The sequence below is a fragment of the Canis lupus genome, chromosome 1 (assembly GCF_003254725.2).
Source record: "Canis lupus dingo isolate Sandy chromosome 1, ASM325472v2, whole genome shotgun sequence".
NCBI lineage: Eukaryota > Metazoa > Chordata > Mammalia > Carnivora > Canidae > Canis > Canis lupus.
In genome coordinates this window covers 68291015-68307909 of record NC_064243.1, presented here as the reverse complement: position 1 = coordinate 68307909, position 16895 = coordinate 68291015, and the positions used below count along the sequence as shown (strand labels likewise).

The window sequence follows — 16895 nt, the reverse complement described above, 5'->3', positions numbered from 1 at the left end:
GCTGTCTCTGAACTTGAGCAATTTGAACTGTAAGGAAGTATCCTCGTGCCAGGATACGGTGTTTTCCTCAAATCTTTGAGTCGTGGCTCTATTACTGTCCGCCTGGCCACCTTTTGCATAACTTGTCTTTCCTTAGAGCAGCTGTTTCTACAAAAGAAGTCATTTGGATGAGATATAGATAACCTTTAGACAACATCAACCCTATAATCTTGAGTTTTAAAATTTCGGGAGGCCACAGTTCTCAGGTCTATAACTATGTTCTTTTGTAACAAACCGGCTAGCCAAATTTTTAAATAGAATGAAGACAAACAAACTCCTGGAAACTCTCAGAAAATATTTCAGGAGCACCTGCACTTTGGAGTTAGGATCTCCTATTGGGAGATCTTTCTCAGAGTGAGGTCTGGAGCATTGGGGTGAAAATGGTTCTTTGTTTTTTTCTGGACACATATTGAGAATCTGTTGACACTTACAGACTCTAGCTCAATAAAATCAGTATAGGGTAGCCCTGGTGGCTCAGCGGTTTAGCGCCGCCTACAGCCCGGGCGTGATCCTGGAGACCCCGGATCGAGTCCCACGTCAGGCTCCCTGCATGGAGCCTGCTTCTCCCCCTGCCTGTGTCTCTGCCTCTCTCTCTCTCTCCTCTCTGTGTAATCTAATGAATAAATAAATAAAATCTTTTAAAAAAATAAAAAAATAAAATCAGTATAAACAATTATACTCAAAATTTTGGAGTAAATTTACTTCTTTCACTAGAAATTTATTCTTTCCCAGAGAAATTTCCAATGAAATAAGTAAATTGTACCCAACCAATGAAGCAAATCCAGTGAAGTAAGTATTTTGTACATTTTTTTTTTTTTAGAGAGACTGAGTATTTTCATGATACTAGATTATAAAACAAGGTTAATAGAAGTTTTCGGAAATAAAAGTGTTGCCACCATGTCAAATAGATTGATTTCCAAAATGTTGAAGTCTGCGTCTTAGAATTGAGGGAATATGATATAATTTTTTTAAAAAACAGGACCTGTGACTCACTTGTTTGAAAAAAATATTAATGATTATTTCCAAGAAACAAAACCCCAAATGTTAAAACAAGAAACAGAGTAAGTTCTTCCCAACATAATTTTAACAAAAGTCTGTTTTCCCACAAAGAAATATGCATAGTTTCTTAATGTGTATAGTTTATTTTTATTTCATTTTGAGATTCCTGAAAATGCTAATCCCTGGAGGTATGTAGTCGTAATAGCAGAGAAAGTTAGAATTCATATAATTTGCTAGATACCGGAGTATGTTAAGGCAGGCCTATCTAGAATCTTCTAAGGCCCCGAGTTGAAGTCTTGTCAGGAAGTCAAGGACTGTTCCTTTCCCATTCATCTGGGTAGAAGCATACTTGAGAAAGGGTTCTGAGAATTTTGCATGCAGCAAAATTGAGAAGTAGTAGATCCTCTCTACATCAGCATTCATTTATGGCATTCCAAACTTAGTATTTCAATTTCTGACCTCTGCCAGCATGATGGCTGTTCGTCTAAAACGACTGCTTATTCTGCATCTTTAAAAATGAAAAGATTTACTCATTCAACTGACCAGCTGTAATTATCACTAAATGAGCCAAACTCCCTGATTAAATGCCTCTTTGGAATTATTTTGAGGGTTATTCTTTTCTCTTAAAAACTAAAACTTCTCCAGAAAATAGGGTTAGACATATGTCAACATCCTCTGGAAAACTAGGGAAGCTCTGTGTAGTCAAAGGCATACTGATATTTTTCTATTATTGCTTCACATTCCTTTCTAAAAAGATAGTGCTTAAGGCCCAGACTCCTACCATGATAACTTGCATGCTTCTAGAGTAGTTGCTTTTTCCATCAGGTGTGCACTTGCAGAAAGAACGTAAATCTCATTTCTATCATGACATTTGAATCCAATTTCTTCACCAGAGAAGCAAAACCCAGGGGTGTTGCTGAACATTTTAGGGTGTCAGGGTTTTGGCTTTTTTTTCCCCTCAGTAAAATTATGCTTCATCATTCTTAAAGTCATTTCTAGCCTTAGCAATTTCCCAAAGGGCTCACAAAATAGAAATTCTTCTTTGATGGCATATCCCTGTGCAGTCGTATCAAGTATTTTGGTCAAGAAGAATAATGTAACTACTCCAGGAACTCCTCTAAAACATTGGAAGAACCACCCTCATTCTGGAGTTGGATAACCGCCATTTTTTTTTTCAGTAGAACTACAGCTTCTGTTTCCTCATTTTTCTCCAAAGAGAAAACATTTCCTCATTTTTCTCCACAAATCAACTGAGCCCTTTCCTTAGATACTCAGCTTTATCAAGTCTTCCCCAGTCGCACTGGCTTCTTTTACTTTATGAGAAAATAATTGTTCTTCATTACCTGCTTCAGGAAGGCTTTCGTATTATGGCAAGTCTGGGTATGGATACAATTCCAGATGTTTCAAACGAGCCTTCATTCTTAATAAAAAAAAATCCGTTTCCAGAATACACCTCCCTCCAGAGAATACACTTCAATCTTCTCAACTTCATACTTCCAGTTGGAGGTGTATGCCGTGTGGGTCTTACTGTATCCAGCGTTGACGAGAAAACCAAAGGAAAAGTTAGAGTCATTGTACTTTTCTTTCCTTGGCTAATTTCCAGGTCAGGCTAGTTTTGATACGAGGTGGATTTATCATGAAGCTCAGTGAAGTTAAACTCTGAGTACTGTTCTTGCAAGTCCCTCTCCACAACCCTGTATCTAACAGATTCTGTAAACCTCAGGTCTATAAACAAAAATCTGTCTTTGCCTAATAATGAAAAAAAAAAAAAGATGTTTATAATCCTAATGACCAGGGTACTCTTCTTTAATTTCTATCAGTAATAAATAACTTTAGGTAAGACGGTAGAGTGATGATGATGGCCTACAGTAGTACAAGTACTGAGTCACGTTTCCCCAGTAACTTGACGTAATCAAGAGGTTTGAGTGCCCGGAAAGAAACTATTGTGTGCGCCTGAGGCGTGTGAATGTCGCAGCCCTGCTTCTACTCACTGCTTCGTCTGGTTAAGCAAGTTTAGATTCACTGTGGCTTCTTTGGCCTCCTTAATTATTCATGTGCGTGTTTTCATAAGCAAAACAGAGTCAGTTCCAGGGCCGCTGCAGCCTTTCCAGCGTCTAAGAGCCCAGGCCCCATGGTCACAGCAACCCAGACCTACGTGTCCTCGTTCCGGGGCCTCCTGGCCTCATGACCTCACCTTGCTTATCTCTGAAGTGGGCGTGATTTCAATCTCTCAGTTTTCGAGATGATAAAATGAGACTGTACACCTTGTCTAGCAAAGAATAAGCACTCATTCGCTATTCTTACTTACTGGTGATAAACTCTTTAACTGTGAGCAAGGCCTTTTCTAGATATTTCCCAAGAAGCCTACACCAGCCTCTGGCAGCAGCAGTTATAGGTTCTTCCAGGCATGGCTAGTATTCTCTCCTCGGAGAAACAGTTAAGGAAAGAACTTGGAGGGAATCCCTGGGTGGCTCACTGGTTTGGCGCCTGCCTTTGGCCCAGGGTGTGATCCTGAGGTCCCAGGATCGAGTCCTGCATCAGGCTCCCAGCAGTGAGCCTGCTTCTCCCTCTGCCTGTGTCTCTGTCTGTCTGTCTGTCTCTCTCTGTGTCTCTCATGAATGAATAAATAAAATCAAAAAAAGAAAGAAAGAAAGAGAAAGAAAGAAAGAAAGAAAGAAAGAAAGAAAGAAAGAAAGAGAAAGAAAGAAAGAGAAAGAAAGAAAGAACGAACTTGGAGAATACAGAAAGTTTTAGAGCTGCCTGGAAAGAGGCATAAGGCTTTTTTCCCCTTAATGCTCCAGAGGCAGAATTAGTAAAAATGAATGCAATTTCCAAGGAGGTAGGTTTAGATTCTGTACATGCAATAATTTTCAGTAACGACTCCCCAGTACAGAATTGGCTTGCTTGCAAGCTCGCAAGAACTATTCGTATGAAGGCTTGATAAAACTTCAGGCAGGGGAGACTGGAACACTCTCTTAGTCAGTGCTACTGTGTAAACCTAGTTTTTATCACTTATGTAAAACTTTAACTTCACAGTTGATTAATTTATTCAACTTCTTAGTATATTATTGTAAATTGAGTCTTACCTTGCCAATGAAAGGTCAGTTTTCACATGGCCTTGTGTCTGTTCACAAGGCTTTCAATAATTCTACAGGGGTTGAGTGTACACATCCTCCTTAGCTAATTCCATTTAAAGCAATAGAAACGGATTGAGAAAAATTTGATGAATATGTTGATTCTATTTCAATTTTAATTCCATACTCCTCAAAAGGCTCCTAAATTAAAATGTGAAAACGAGTTAGTAAAACTCTTTGATAATGCAAGCACTGAATGTATTATTATTTTTTCATTATTTTTTAACATGATTGTCAAATTGTCCAAGGCTGCAGTACTGTCTCCATTCTATTTTTAACAACCTATTTGGGTACAAAAGTTACAGTTTCCTTTTTCCTCTCTATGTCATCTAGTAGGTCCCATTTAAAGAGAATGAATGAAATGAATGTTTAAACTATCTTAATGTTATTAATTACTTGGTAAGATGTTTCATAACAGGAAAGTGTTTGGCATGCAATCAATAGCCTGGAATATTAACATCTTCAAGGACATTAGGTTCTCAGTGTTTGTTTAAAGTGATTGCGGAAGAGAGTTAAAATAATATTTTTTTCATAAAACATGCTCCTAGCAAGAAAGGTGATGGGGCATAAGGGAAGACTCTAGTTAAATCTTGGTAGGATTTAGAGTGTGAAATAAGAACAGCATTTCAGGGGAGCATATTGGTAGTGATATTTGCTTCTGTGATGGTCATAAGAAAGTTCTGAAAATCATATTTTATCTACTTGAGACTATATTTGAGGCAGCATGCACCAGGGCACGGTGCATGTGCAGAGTCCTACCACTTGCTGCCTGTGACAAGCAATATCCTCAGACCAGTAACAACAGGGCTTAGTGGGATGAAAAAGCAAGAGGATTTCCATGTCCCTGGGAGTTAAATTAATAGGATTCAAGTTTTATGTACTAAGCTAGGTAAATCAACTTGTGCTATGTTTTCTGCCTCATGAAAATTTTAAAAAGCCATGGTTATTGTGAACCCAAATATTATTCTGAACTTATGGTTATATTTTAAAGCATATATATCGTGATTTATTTGTAATTAAACAAGTGAAGAGATTATAATTAGGCAAAGATACAATGTAATCATCATTTTGGTCAAAACCGGGCAAAGTTTCTATCATGATTTGTTTCATGAGAGAAGGCAGTGCCTGTGGCTGTTGGTGGGTATGTGTGACACTGGCAGCTTGAGGATATAGTAAAGGAAGAAGGAAAAATAGAAAAATAAAGGAAAAATATAAAAGGAGGCCCAGGGAATTAAGGGCTGGAATGGAGTGGAATGGCAAGGAAAACAGTGAAGAAAAGCATATCCAAAAGATAGAATGTACGGCCTACCGCCAATGATGTTAGAAGGTAATGATTCCCACGTCTTTGCATTTGAGAGCAGACACATAAAAAAAGTAAGGGTGACTCTGGAGGGTATGAGTCATCATTATACATTTTATGCTTTGTTTTATATACATAAGGGCATTAAGTAGACAAAACTCACATATTCCAATTGACTTGCCTTTCACCTCTCTTCCTGTAGTTTTCATTTTGCCTGAGCTCTTGCCTATTTCATCACAGGTATGAAATACTGTTTAATATTACCATTATTACCATTACCAATCAACTGTTTAATGTTACCTTTTTTTTTTTTAAAGTAGGTTCCATACTCAGCTGGCTTGAACTCATGACTCTGAGATCAAGACCTGAGCTGAGATCAAGAGTTGGAGGCTTATCAGACTGAGCCACCCAGGTGTCCCAATATTACCAAATTTGGCTAAAAATTTAGTGATTTCTTAAAAAAAAAATTATTTGAGAGAAATAGAGAGAAAGAAAGAATACCAAGCAGATTCCCTGCTGAGTGCAGTCTGATGCAGGGCTGCATCCCACAACCCTGAGACCACGACGTGAGCTGAAATCAATAACCAAATGCTCAACCAACTAAGCCACCCAAGTGCCCAGTAACCTTTTTAAGGACACATGAAGCTCATTCAGGTTTTTTTTTTTTTTTCAATTCAGTCAACATTCATTCAAGGCCCATTGTGTGGAAGCAGTTAGATGTGGAAGGAAGAGAAAGGAATGACAGTGGGACCAGAGGGAATGGTGTCTGGCAGATGAGATGGGAAGGCGTGGGTGTGTGGATAAGGTAGCAAGAATGTTCAGTGGTCCTCTCAAAAAGTTTGGAACTGGTTCCATTAGCCATGGGGAGCCAGTGGAAGTTTTTAAGTAAGGAGAGACACCATTAGGGCTGTGCTTGGATTTGATAAAACAGTTGAGCCTTGAACAGCTAGGGGCGGTGGAGGTGGGGTGGTTAGGGGCACTGATCCAGCACTCTCCCTATGCAGTCAGAAATTCATTTATAATTTTGACTTGTCTAAAACTTAACTACTACAGCCTACTGTTGACTGGAAGCCTTACCAATAACATAGTCGATTCACACATATTTTATGTTCTATGTATTATATACCATAATCTTATAATAAAGTAAGCCAGGAAAAATAAAATTAAGAAAAATAATAAGGAAGGGGCACCTGGGTGGCTGTCAGTTAAGCAACCTACTCTTGGTTTCAGCTTAGATCATGATCTCAGGGTGGTGAGAGCAAGTCCCTCTTGGGCTCTGTGCTGAGCATGGAGTCTGATTAAGATGATCTCTCTCCTTCTTCTATGCCTCACCTTCCTACACTCTTGGTTGCTCTCTCTCTCTCTCTCTAAAAAACAAAAACAAAAAACAAACAGACAAAAAAAACTAGAAAAAAATAAAGAAGAGCCAACTATACTTCAATAGAAAAGGCTAAAAAAGATCATAAGAGAAAATGCATTTACCATACTTATTTATTGAAAAGAATCCACTTGTAAGTAGACCTTTGCAGTTCAAACCTGTGTTGTTCAAGCGTCAACTGTAATATGCAAAATAATTAAAAAGAGAAGGCAAAGAAGGAGCTAAAAGGGCTGTTGTAATATTGGAACTAAGACCTAACTAACTATACGGGGCCCAAAGGGACTCAGGCAAACAGACAGAAGGTAGCAGGTAGAGCCAATGGAGGTGGAAATGCAAAGGTTGAACAATTGTGGAGGGAGATGGAGGCAGATAAAATATCTTTTTTTTTTAAGAAATACTTTTTTTTTAAAATTTTTATTTATTTATAATAGTCACAGAGACAGAGAGAGGCAGAGACATAGGCAGAGGGAGAAGCAGGCTCCATGCACTGGGAGCCTGATGTGGGATTCGATCCCGGGTCTCCAGGATCGCGCCCTGGGCCAAAGGCAGGCGCTAAACCGCTGTGCCACCCAGGGATCCCTAAGAAAGACTTTTTAAAAAGATTTTGAGAGAAAGTGCATGTGCAAGAGCAGGGGGGAGGGGTAAAGGGAGAGGGAGAAGCAGGCTCCCTGCTGAGCAGGGAGCCCAGTGCAAGAAGGAGATGCCAGGCTTGATGGATCCCAAGGCCCCGGGATCATGACCTGAGCGAAAGGCAGATGCTTAACCTGCTGAGCCCCCCAGGCACCCTAGGAAGACTTCTGTGACAGTTCACTGTAGACAGGGAAGAGAAAACTTAAAAAATTTTAAAAATATTTTAAGAGTACGTAAGGACAGATAAAGTACTTATTTCTCGTGATTATTTTAAATAACTAATAAAGTGTAAACAGAATGTTTATGGAATGATGAAGGTGAGAACTTGCTTATGAGGAATTTTGGGATCATTGAGGTCAACCGCAGCAACAAAAACTCACTTCAGTTCAGACTCCTTAGGTATATAGAAGAGAGTAAAAATCTCTTGATGGGGGAGAAAGAACAGAAAGATCTCTTCTATTTGAGCTTGTTTCCTAATCTATAAGATAAAGAACAGCATGCTGGTTAAAAAGAAGGGATTTTAGTCTAGAATTCTGTTCAAATGCAGCTTCTGGCATAGAACAAATGTGTTTTCTTAGCCAAGACAATGAAACCTGATTTCTCAGCTTTACTTAGGTGATAGTGATGCCTATCTTGTAGTGTGTGTGTGTGTGTGTGTGTGTGTAAGAGAGAAAGTATTTGAAATGAATTGAAGGGATAATACATGTGAAACACTTGTCACAGAGGGCCTGGCATATAGTAGGTGCTCAACAAATGGTAAGCACCTCTTGTGTTCCCAGCAGTAACAGAGTAGTGGTAGATGCTTCTAGTACTGAAGGGTGTTGTGACAAAAGCAAGAGGTTAAATTTGGCATTGGCTTTTATGTGAAAGAAGATGACATTGTAGGATGCACAATCATTTTATGGAGACATTTTAAGGCAAACACAGAGGTAAAGCCTTTCTTGTTACCTGTATTACACGCTTTTGCTCCACGTTCTTTGGTTCTTGCTTTGGTTAACTTTAACGCTGAGCCTGCAGGGGTTAAGAAATGCCCTTACTCATGTTACATGAAGTAGCAGAAATTATCAGATGGAAACAGGAACTGGAAAGGGGAAAAAAAAAAAAACCTCTGTAGTAACTCATTGTTTTCTGACTCAGACGGCTGGTACTTGTCCTTGCATCCATGAGGAGAGTCCACAACCTGGCAGTTTAATCAGAATCGTTCAGGGCTGGGGGTAATCCTCCCCCCTCCCGCCCTCCCGCGGTAGAGCCCCCGGGCTGTGCCCCGGGGTTGGAACAATGCTGAGCCCCGCCCTCCCCACTGGAAGCCCCGCCCCTGCCGCGAGGCCCCGCCCCTCCTGTGCCTCCGCGTAGGAGGCCCCGCCCCCCAGCGAGGCCCCGCCCCTCCTGTGCTTCCGCGGCCGCAACCCCGCCGTCCGCGTAGGAGGCCCCGGCCCCGCAGCGAGGCCCCGCCCCTCCTGTGCCTACGCGTAGGAGGCCCCGCCCCCCAGCGAGGCCCCGCCCCTCCTGTGCTTCCGCGGTTGCAGCCCCGCCATCGGCGTAGGAGGCTCCGCCGTCCGCGTAGGAGGCCCCGCCGCGAGGCCCCGCCCCTTTCCTGCCTCCGCGGCCGCGAGGCCCCGCCCCCGCCGCGAGGCCCCGCCCCTCATCTGCCTCCGCGGCCGCAGCCCCGCCCCCGCCTCGAGGCCCCGCCCCCCGCGCCTCCGCGGCCGGGGGAGGAGGAGCCGGCCGCTGCCCGGGAGCCGAGCGCCGGGGCAGCTTCATTCCCTTCTCCGCCGCGGGCTCGCAGAAGTTATGCCCCTTCTGTCGCCATGAGCTGGCTGTCCAGTTCCCAGGGAGTGGTCCTAACGGCCTACCACCCCAGCGGCAAGGACCAGGCCGTGGGGGGGCCGGGCGGCAAGGGGCGGGAGGAGGCCACGTCCAGGTAAGCCCTGGCCCCGCAGCCCGAGCGCAAAGCCAAGCCTCCGACCTGCTGCGGGAGGACCGGGGGCGGGGGAGCCGGTGCGGGGCACGCGGAGGGCACCGCGGCGGCCGGGGCTGCTCTGTCCCGGGTGGCGACCGCTGCAGGTGGCCGGGGGCCGCGGGGCTCGGGCTCGGCAGGTGCGTGTGCAGGTGCGTGTGCGAGGCCGGAAGGTCGGCTGGCTGTAGGGGAGACGCTCCCTTGGGGCCGGGCCGGCCGGCGGGGGACGTGCCCTTGGCCTCGCGGGGAGCCGGCTTCGGGCAGCAAGCCCAGGACCCCGGCGGTGGACGCGCTCGCACGGCCCCGCACCACGGGTTCAAGCTCGCTGTCAGGCCGGAGCGCGGGGCGTTTGGCGCTCAGCCCCCTTGCAGGCGGACGGGGCACGTGTGCTGCGGGCCGCTCAGGCTGCAGGTCGGCCTGTTTCTGCGTGTACTGCTTGTTTTTTTTTTTTTTTTTCTCCTTTTTCACTTCTTAATGACCTTTTTTACTAAGCTGAACCTTCTTGCCTCCGGTGTTAGATATACATTGCAAATGTTGGCTTAGAAGCCTGCAAAAAGCCAGTGCTTGCCCTGAGACTCTGCATGACCCAAATTAGTTATCAGTAAGCATATTTCCTCCTTGATGTTTAATGGGATAATAAAACCTCCTTTGTTCTTATATGACTTATGCTTATGCCTAAAGCTGACATAATGCCTTCTTTCATTGGTTTTTAAGATCCTCCACCGTGGGGGAGGGGAATTTAAAAATAAAAAAAGAAAATCAGAGGAAGGGCTATAGCTCTCTGTGAGACTCTCAGGCTGACCAGAACTCTTCCGTAGCCACCGCTGTATGTAGTCCCTTGGATGAATTCATTTCCAGAGATAAAAGGGGAATTGCTACTTGTGCTTTAGACGTGTTGCTCTTTTAAGTATTTTCTGTGCGGAATCATGAAGCGTTTTTTGTTTTTCTTTTTTTTTCTGTAGCTCACTAATGCGTTAGTGACGTTTGAGCAGTCAGCAGCCTGTTACACCAGCCTCACATCATTCCCCATCGTGGAGTCCACATCAGAGTCAAAATTGCCAGAATTGTGCAAACCCAGTCCGTTCTTTACGCGACTTTCCTCTGGAGGGGCCTGGGGATCTGAGCTGAAAATTGGATCTTGCTTGTGAGCGTGGAGAGAATGTTAGGGACATAGAATCCAAACCTCTCCTTCTCCCCTTGAGTCCTCAAACCCTAGAAATTATTAGGGCGCTGCAAGGCCTGTGGTGATAGGCCTGTGCCAGGTGGCTGCATATTCAGTTCTGGACGCTTGATCCCTGTATTTGCAGATTTGCAGCCTGTTGCTGGTGGCCTGCACCTGAGTGGGTTGAGAGCACAAAAGAGGACAGATCACCCCCAGTCTATGCTAGAGTAGAATCAAGAGGTGCTGAGGCAGCAGGGTGGCAGCTGACCATGCGGCCGGTGCTCTCCCTGTGGCCACAGCACCAGGTCTGTTCCTGCCTGCTTTCCCTGCTGGCTGCCATGTTGCTTGTTCACCACTGGCCCCGAATTCCTACCACTGATTTAGAGTGCTAGGGACTTTTTTTTTTTTTTTCTTTTGTAGGCTCCATGGCCAATGTAAGGCTCGAACTCATGACCCTGACATCCAGAGTTGCTTGCTCTACTGACTGAGCTAGCCAGGCACCCTGGAGCAGTCCTTTGTATTGGCTGGAGAAGATGGGAATCCTGGTTTTGAGGGCTGGTCGAAAAGGCAGGAAACAGGGAGAAGGAACAATCCCTAATGTTTTTTTTTTTTTTTTTTTTTTTTTTTTTTTAATTTTACTTATTTATTCAGGAGAGACACACAGAGAGAGGCAGAGACACAGGCAGAGGGGGAAGCAAGCTCCCTGCAGGGAGCCCGATGTGGGACTGGATCCCAGGTCTCCAGGATCACACCTTGGGCTGAAGGCAGGCACTAAACCACTGAGCCACCCCAGGGATCCCCCCCTAATGGCTTTTTCACTTAGTGTTATTTTGGGAGGGACCCTCTTTTGCCTGGAAGGGTTGAGATACTACTACAAGGGGCTTAGGAGGGGGTTGGATGGAGGGAGGAGGGATTCGAGGGTGGAATGGGGTCTGGAGGGACCCCCTCAAGATGGGGGAACTGAGTGCACAGGGGGGCCTTCACTCTGCTGGATTGGTTGCCTGGTGCTTTAAGCACAGGGAAGCTGCTCTGAGGTGCAAGGTTGACGGCTATTTTAAAAAGCTCTTCAAATGCAAACCAAACCAAAACAAACAAAGCTCAAAAAGAGGCAGAGTTAGTCTGTTCTCTCCCACCCATTGAGCAGTTGGTGGAGGGAACACAGAAGTCTAACCTTGCTTATTTCAAGATTATGTCTTTTCCAAATAATGTGCACTTTGAACTCTTTAGTCAAATGTTTGGTTCAATAAGATGAACTCCTACATGTCGTTTGAAAAGCATAAAGGGCTATGTATAGGATTTAGGATATTTATGGATCCTGCTTGATTTTAGCTTTGCCCGAGTCCTCTTTTGCTTTTATTTTGGTCTTTGGAGAAGCTGGGGTAGTAGGGAATTAATATTTTCGCAAGTAATCTGTTGGTCTAGAATTCCTTCCATTCCATTCCATTATCCCTCTTTATCAGGACATTCACTGGATGACTGATTAAGGAATTCCTCCTCCTCCTCCTCCTTCTCCTCCTCCTCCTCCTCCTCCTTCTCCTCCTCCTTCTCCTCCTCCTTCTTCTCCTCCTCCTTCTCCTCCTCCTTTTCCTCCCTCCTCCTCCTCCTCCTGGTTAGAGCCTCTCAAATATTTAGAGTCCTGTTTTCATTTTTTCGTCCTATTTCTTCCTTAAAACATTAAGATTTGAAGAAATATGCTAACATTAGTTGTTCTGACTTACCCACAATCAGATATTTCCAAAGGAAACCACTTTTTATGACTAGCTATATTTATGAGTATTTACTTGTTAATTTTCACGCAGGCTTCTTATTTGCTTTTTAGCAAAGCAGCTTTTCAAAGAATACTGCAGTTTGTCCATTTTTACTCTTTGACTTTTTACGAAAAACTTATTTTTGCTTCATATCCGTTTTTGTCAATATTTGATAAATATGTATGTTTATCACGGTGACATAGGCTCTGAAATTCTCTGTTCAGGGGCCGAGCTGCCTGGCTCCACATCCCAGCTCTCCCGCTCATGAGCAGTGTGACCCTGGAGGGTTTGTTTCACCCCCTGCTTGACTTGGAGCTTGATCCTACCCGCTTCACTGGGGGGATTAAGTGGGCTGTCCCCTGTGAATCCCACCGAGCAGTGTCTGCTTTGTAGCTGCTGCTACTCACTGTAACATGAGGTCAATCACTTACTGAGCTTTGCAGCATAGGAAGTGTTCTTTCTCATTTTAGAAGCATTTTCATAAATATCACTTCGTCATGTGTTAAAACATGGGTGCGATTTGTGGGCTTAACTCAAATTGGTGTAACTGAAAATTAACCATAATGTAAAAGTTCAGGCCTTTGACATTTGAAAAGACCTTGGAGTTGTCCTTTTGACCCACAGCAACATTTAGAATTTGAACCAGCTGCAGCTGCTTTTAGAGAACCTGCCTTGGGGCACCCAGGGGCCCTGAGGAGGTCTGTAAGCCCTGCCTTTTATGGCAAGATGGGATGTGGGTGGATCTTCCTCGCAGCTGGACTCCTTGCTGTCCCAAATGTCCCTCTTCCTCCTTTAAGAACTACTTACTGCCAGCTGTGCCAAATGCAAGGGGGTAGCCATCTTCATAAGCTTTGTTTAATTCTAGACTTTTTCAAATCCTGCCCATTTTTCTTGGTTCTATACAATCCCGTCGTAAGCATAACCATTTGGTCACTCAGTTGTTCCTTGTGTTTTCACTAAGCTCTTGATGTGTGTCTGGCAGTTGTCCAGGAGCTGGGGTTGTAATGGGGGAAAAACCAGACAAACTGCATATGGGGGCAGTGGTTGGGGGCTGGGTCACAGAGTAGAAAGTGGAGGCCTGAGCAGGTGAGCTTGGCAGGTCTCTCGGGACAAGAGTTAGGGGAAGAGCTGTCAAGGCAGAGCTGGGTAGGGAGCATGGAAGCCCTCAGTTTAGAGTAAGCCCTAGAGCCAGCACCCCGGGGAGCCAGGGGCCCTGCTTGGTGGGGGTGGTTGCGAGTAAGTGGCTCTGAGGACGAGAAAACTAGACAGGATGGGTAGATAGATCGGATGGTTTTGTAGCCCACTCGAGGAATTTAAATTTTTTTAGAGATTTTATTTATTGATTCATTAGAGATCCAGAGAGAGAGGCAGAGACACAGGCAGAGGGAGAAGCAGGCTCCACGCAGGGAGCCCGGCATGGGACTGTATCCCGGGACCCAGGGGTCACGCCCTAACCCCAAGGCAGATGCTCAACCACTGAGCCCCCTGGGGCCCTTTGACAAATTTAATTTTTGCACAAAGTGAGATGGGAAGCCAGTGGCTGGGGAGGATCTTGAACGCTGGAGGAGTGTCTCCGGCTGTTGTGTAGGTTGTAGACTGTAGTCCTTGCAAGGGTAGGGTGATGGTGGCTTTGACGCTTTGGCCAGAGTTTCAGTTGTTTGTGCGGGTGGTGGGTGCTGAAGTATTCTGAATACTGGATTTCCTGATGGTTTTAGCGTTTGAGCCAATGGGAATAAAGATTGTTGCAAGGTTTGGCCTATGCAGCTCCATTTTATTTCGCTGGGGAAGGCTTCCAGAGTGAAAGGAGGATGGGCTGGCTAAGATCTGAAGCTGAATTTTGTACCAACCACTCAGAAATGTCTTTTTCAAAGAAACGTCGAGGGAAGGACGTGGTTATCTTTCTTGATGAGTTCAGAGTTTTTGCGTGAATACACAGCTTTAAAAAAAAACAAACTACATACTATATTGTGAATAGAATTTTTTCCCTCTGAATTTGTGTATTATGTGAAATTGTGTATTTTTTGGTGAAGAAAAGGATGGTTAAGTGTTTTTATAGTGTAGTTATGTAGTAAAGTGAAGTAACATTTCTTTATACTTTTCCCAACCCTTGCTTTTAAGGCATTCCAAATGCATTTTTAACCTGACCATATGGATTACTGCTTCTAGATCAATCTAGTTCTCCATTTCATGGTGTAAGAGCACTTGCTGAAAACTTCTTTACTGTGTACTTTAGAAGCCTTATCCATAATTTTCTCTTGAATCATTGGAAGACGCACCCGTTATTCCAACTGGGCGGGTCTCACCTTTTTTTAGAGTTATGTGATATTTGTCTTTTAACTGCCCTCATCTGTGAAGTTTGTGATTTCTGTGGGTTGTTTATTTTATTTATTTTTTAAAGATTTTATTTATTTATTCATGAGAGATACCCATGGAGAGAGGCAGAGACACAGGCAGAGGGAGAAGCAGGCTCCTTGCAGGGAGCCCGATGTTGCTAGACTCGAACCCAGGACCCCAGGATCATGCCCTGGGCTGAAGGCAGATGCTAAACCGCTGGGCCACCTGGGCACCCCCTCTGTGGCTGTTTAAAGTTCTCTTCATGGGACTTATACTAGGTTTATGCCTTTCTAATATGAGGATTTATAAATCTCAAGAACTCCACCAACCACTTGCAAAACAAGAACAGCAACAACAACAAAAAAACAAAACAAAAACCCAAAACCCTGCCAAAAACCTTTGATTTTCCGTGGTCCATCTATTTCACTGTCACCAGCACCATCTACCTTATGTTCTTGGGGCGCCCGGGGGGACTCAGTTAAGCGTCCAACTGTGTTTCAGCTCAGGTCATGATCTCAGGATCCGGGGATTGAGCCCCTCCGAGGCTCTCGGCACGGAGTCTGCGTGTCCCTCTCCCTCTGCTCCCCCCTCACTCCTTCTCTCTCTCTCTCTCTCCCCCCCCCCAAGTAAATCTTAAAAAAGAAATAAGAGCTCATGTTCTCTTTATGTGTTAAGTCCCTGGTCGCTGTCATGCTTTAGAAGTGTCACCCCAAAGTGAACTCACAAACAGGAAGCCTCTGTTGCACTTGGTGGCCACCTGCGTGCGTGCCAGGCTTCGGTGGCTTTTCTCGGTTGGGCCCCCAAGGAGCTCTGGCCCTGTGTTCGAGAGGTGAGGCTGCACGTGCCCTCGGGGGGTGCCCTGTGCCCCAGGGCGTGAGCTCGTGCCATCTCACTTGGTCCCTGCCCTGCTGTCCCCCCTCCTGCCTCTGCCCAGGGGTCCCGAGAGGCCCTTCCTCCGGGCGCCCTGGTGGGGCGGGGGTCACCAGCACCCTGGTCTCAGCGCCGGGCCGGTGGGACGGCAGGTAGCCCCCAGCTGTCCGGGGCTGCCCGTGGAGGTCTCGTGGGCACTGAGAGTACTGAGGTCTGCGGCCTTGCTCCTCCTGCCCGAGGGCGTGGGTCGCAGGGAGCGTGGGCTGCCGCGGTGGGGCGGGGGCTGCCTGGGGACCTGCCAGCCGGCCAGGGTGGGCCCGCTTGCCACACGTGGACAGGATTCGTAGGGCCCGCTGTGGCCGGAGCATCTGAAGGCCCCTCCAGGGACATTGGCGGACAGCGGGGCGCGGCCCCTCCTCTTCCCTCCGGGTGGCCAGCGTGACCCCGGCTGTGACCCCGGTGTCCCGTGGCTTCGTGGGCGCCTCCCGGTGCGGACCCAGCCTTGTGGGATGAACGGGCCGTGGGCCTGCGTGGACCCTGGAGCCTCCGAGCCGCTCCCTCCTTAGGTGGCCTGGCTCGGGCCACTAAGCGCGTTACTATGAATCCCCCGAGGGATACTCCCCTCCCCCCCATCTCCCCCATTAGAAGGGGCGCACGGGACTTTGTGGATTACTTTGCATTTTGCTTCTTTTACTGTGTAGTAGAGTGTGAGTTCCTTAGGGTTGGAGACCCTGGCAGGGGTTTTTTGTTGTTGTTGTTTTGTCCCTGTACACCTGGGCGTGTGCAGAGTGCCTCAGGCGGGTAATAACAGTTTTACTGAATGAGGGTGAGCGAATAAAGTCTAATGATGACACACGCAGACTTTGGAGCTACGGGGTCTGGGCACAATCCCCGCTGTAGTTTAATAGCTGAGAGACCTTGGGCAAGTTGCTAAATGTCTTAGGGCCTCAAGTTTTTTTTCTTTCGGCAAATAGGAAGAAACAATAGCTAACTCAAGAGTTGTTAGGAGGATTGAACGAGTTAATACATGTGAGATACTTAGAAGAGTGCTTTTAATTGTGTAAAAACACAACAGTTTTTCTATGATGATGTAGGGCAGTCAGAGGCGATGATTACCTATTGGTAAATTAATTGGGAAATACTCTTAACATTTTGGACAATGATTTGTGAATGACTCAGGGAAAATGTTTGCTTTCTTTCTTTCTTTCTTTTTTTTTTTTTTTTTTTTAAGATTTTACTTATTCATGAGAGACACACACAGAGAGAGAGAGAGAGAGAGAGAGAGAGAGGCAGAGACACAGGCAGGGGGAGAAGCAGGCTCCATGCAGGGAGCCCGACGTGGGG

The 16895-nt window shown here is 45.5% G+C and overlaps 1 protein-coding gene and 1 long non-coding RNA gene across 4 annotated transcripts in view; one reads left to right on the top strand and one right to left on the bottom strand.

Annotated features, from left to right (window-relative positions):
* Positions 1 to 1178: 1178 nt before the first annotated feature.
* Positions 1179 to 8736, bottom strand: LOC112644560 (uncharacterized). The gene is made up of 3 exons (XR_003126496.3): positions 8429 to 8736; positions 4125 to 4313; positions 1179 to 2565 (listed from the first exon to the last, which is right to left on the bottom strand). It is a non-coding gene; the product is annotated as an uncharacterized LOC112644560 (long non-coding RNA).
* Positions 8737 to 9176: 440 nt separating this feature from the next.
* Positions 9177 to 16895, top strand: part of ARHGAP18 (Rho GTPase activating protein 18) — a 119250-nt gene continuing 111531 nt past the window's right edge. For 2 of the 3 annotated variants that reach the window (XR_007413585.1, XM_025423005.3), the window contains exon 1: positions 9177 to 9401. Coding sequence is in view for 1 of the 3 variants with exons in the window: in XM_025423005.3 (XP_025278790.3) it covers positions 9289 to 9401 (113 nt within the window). In the remaining 2 variants the exon portion in view is untranslated. The remainder of the gene's footprint in view (positions 9402 to 16895) is intronic. The other variant, XM_049115455.1, reaches the window with a different exon arrangement.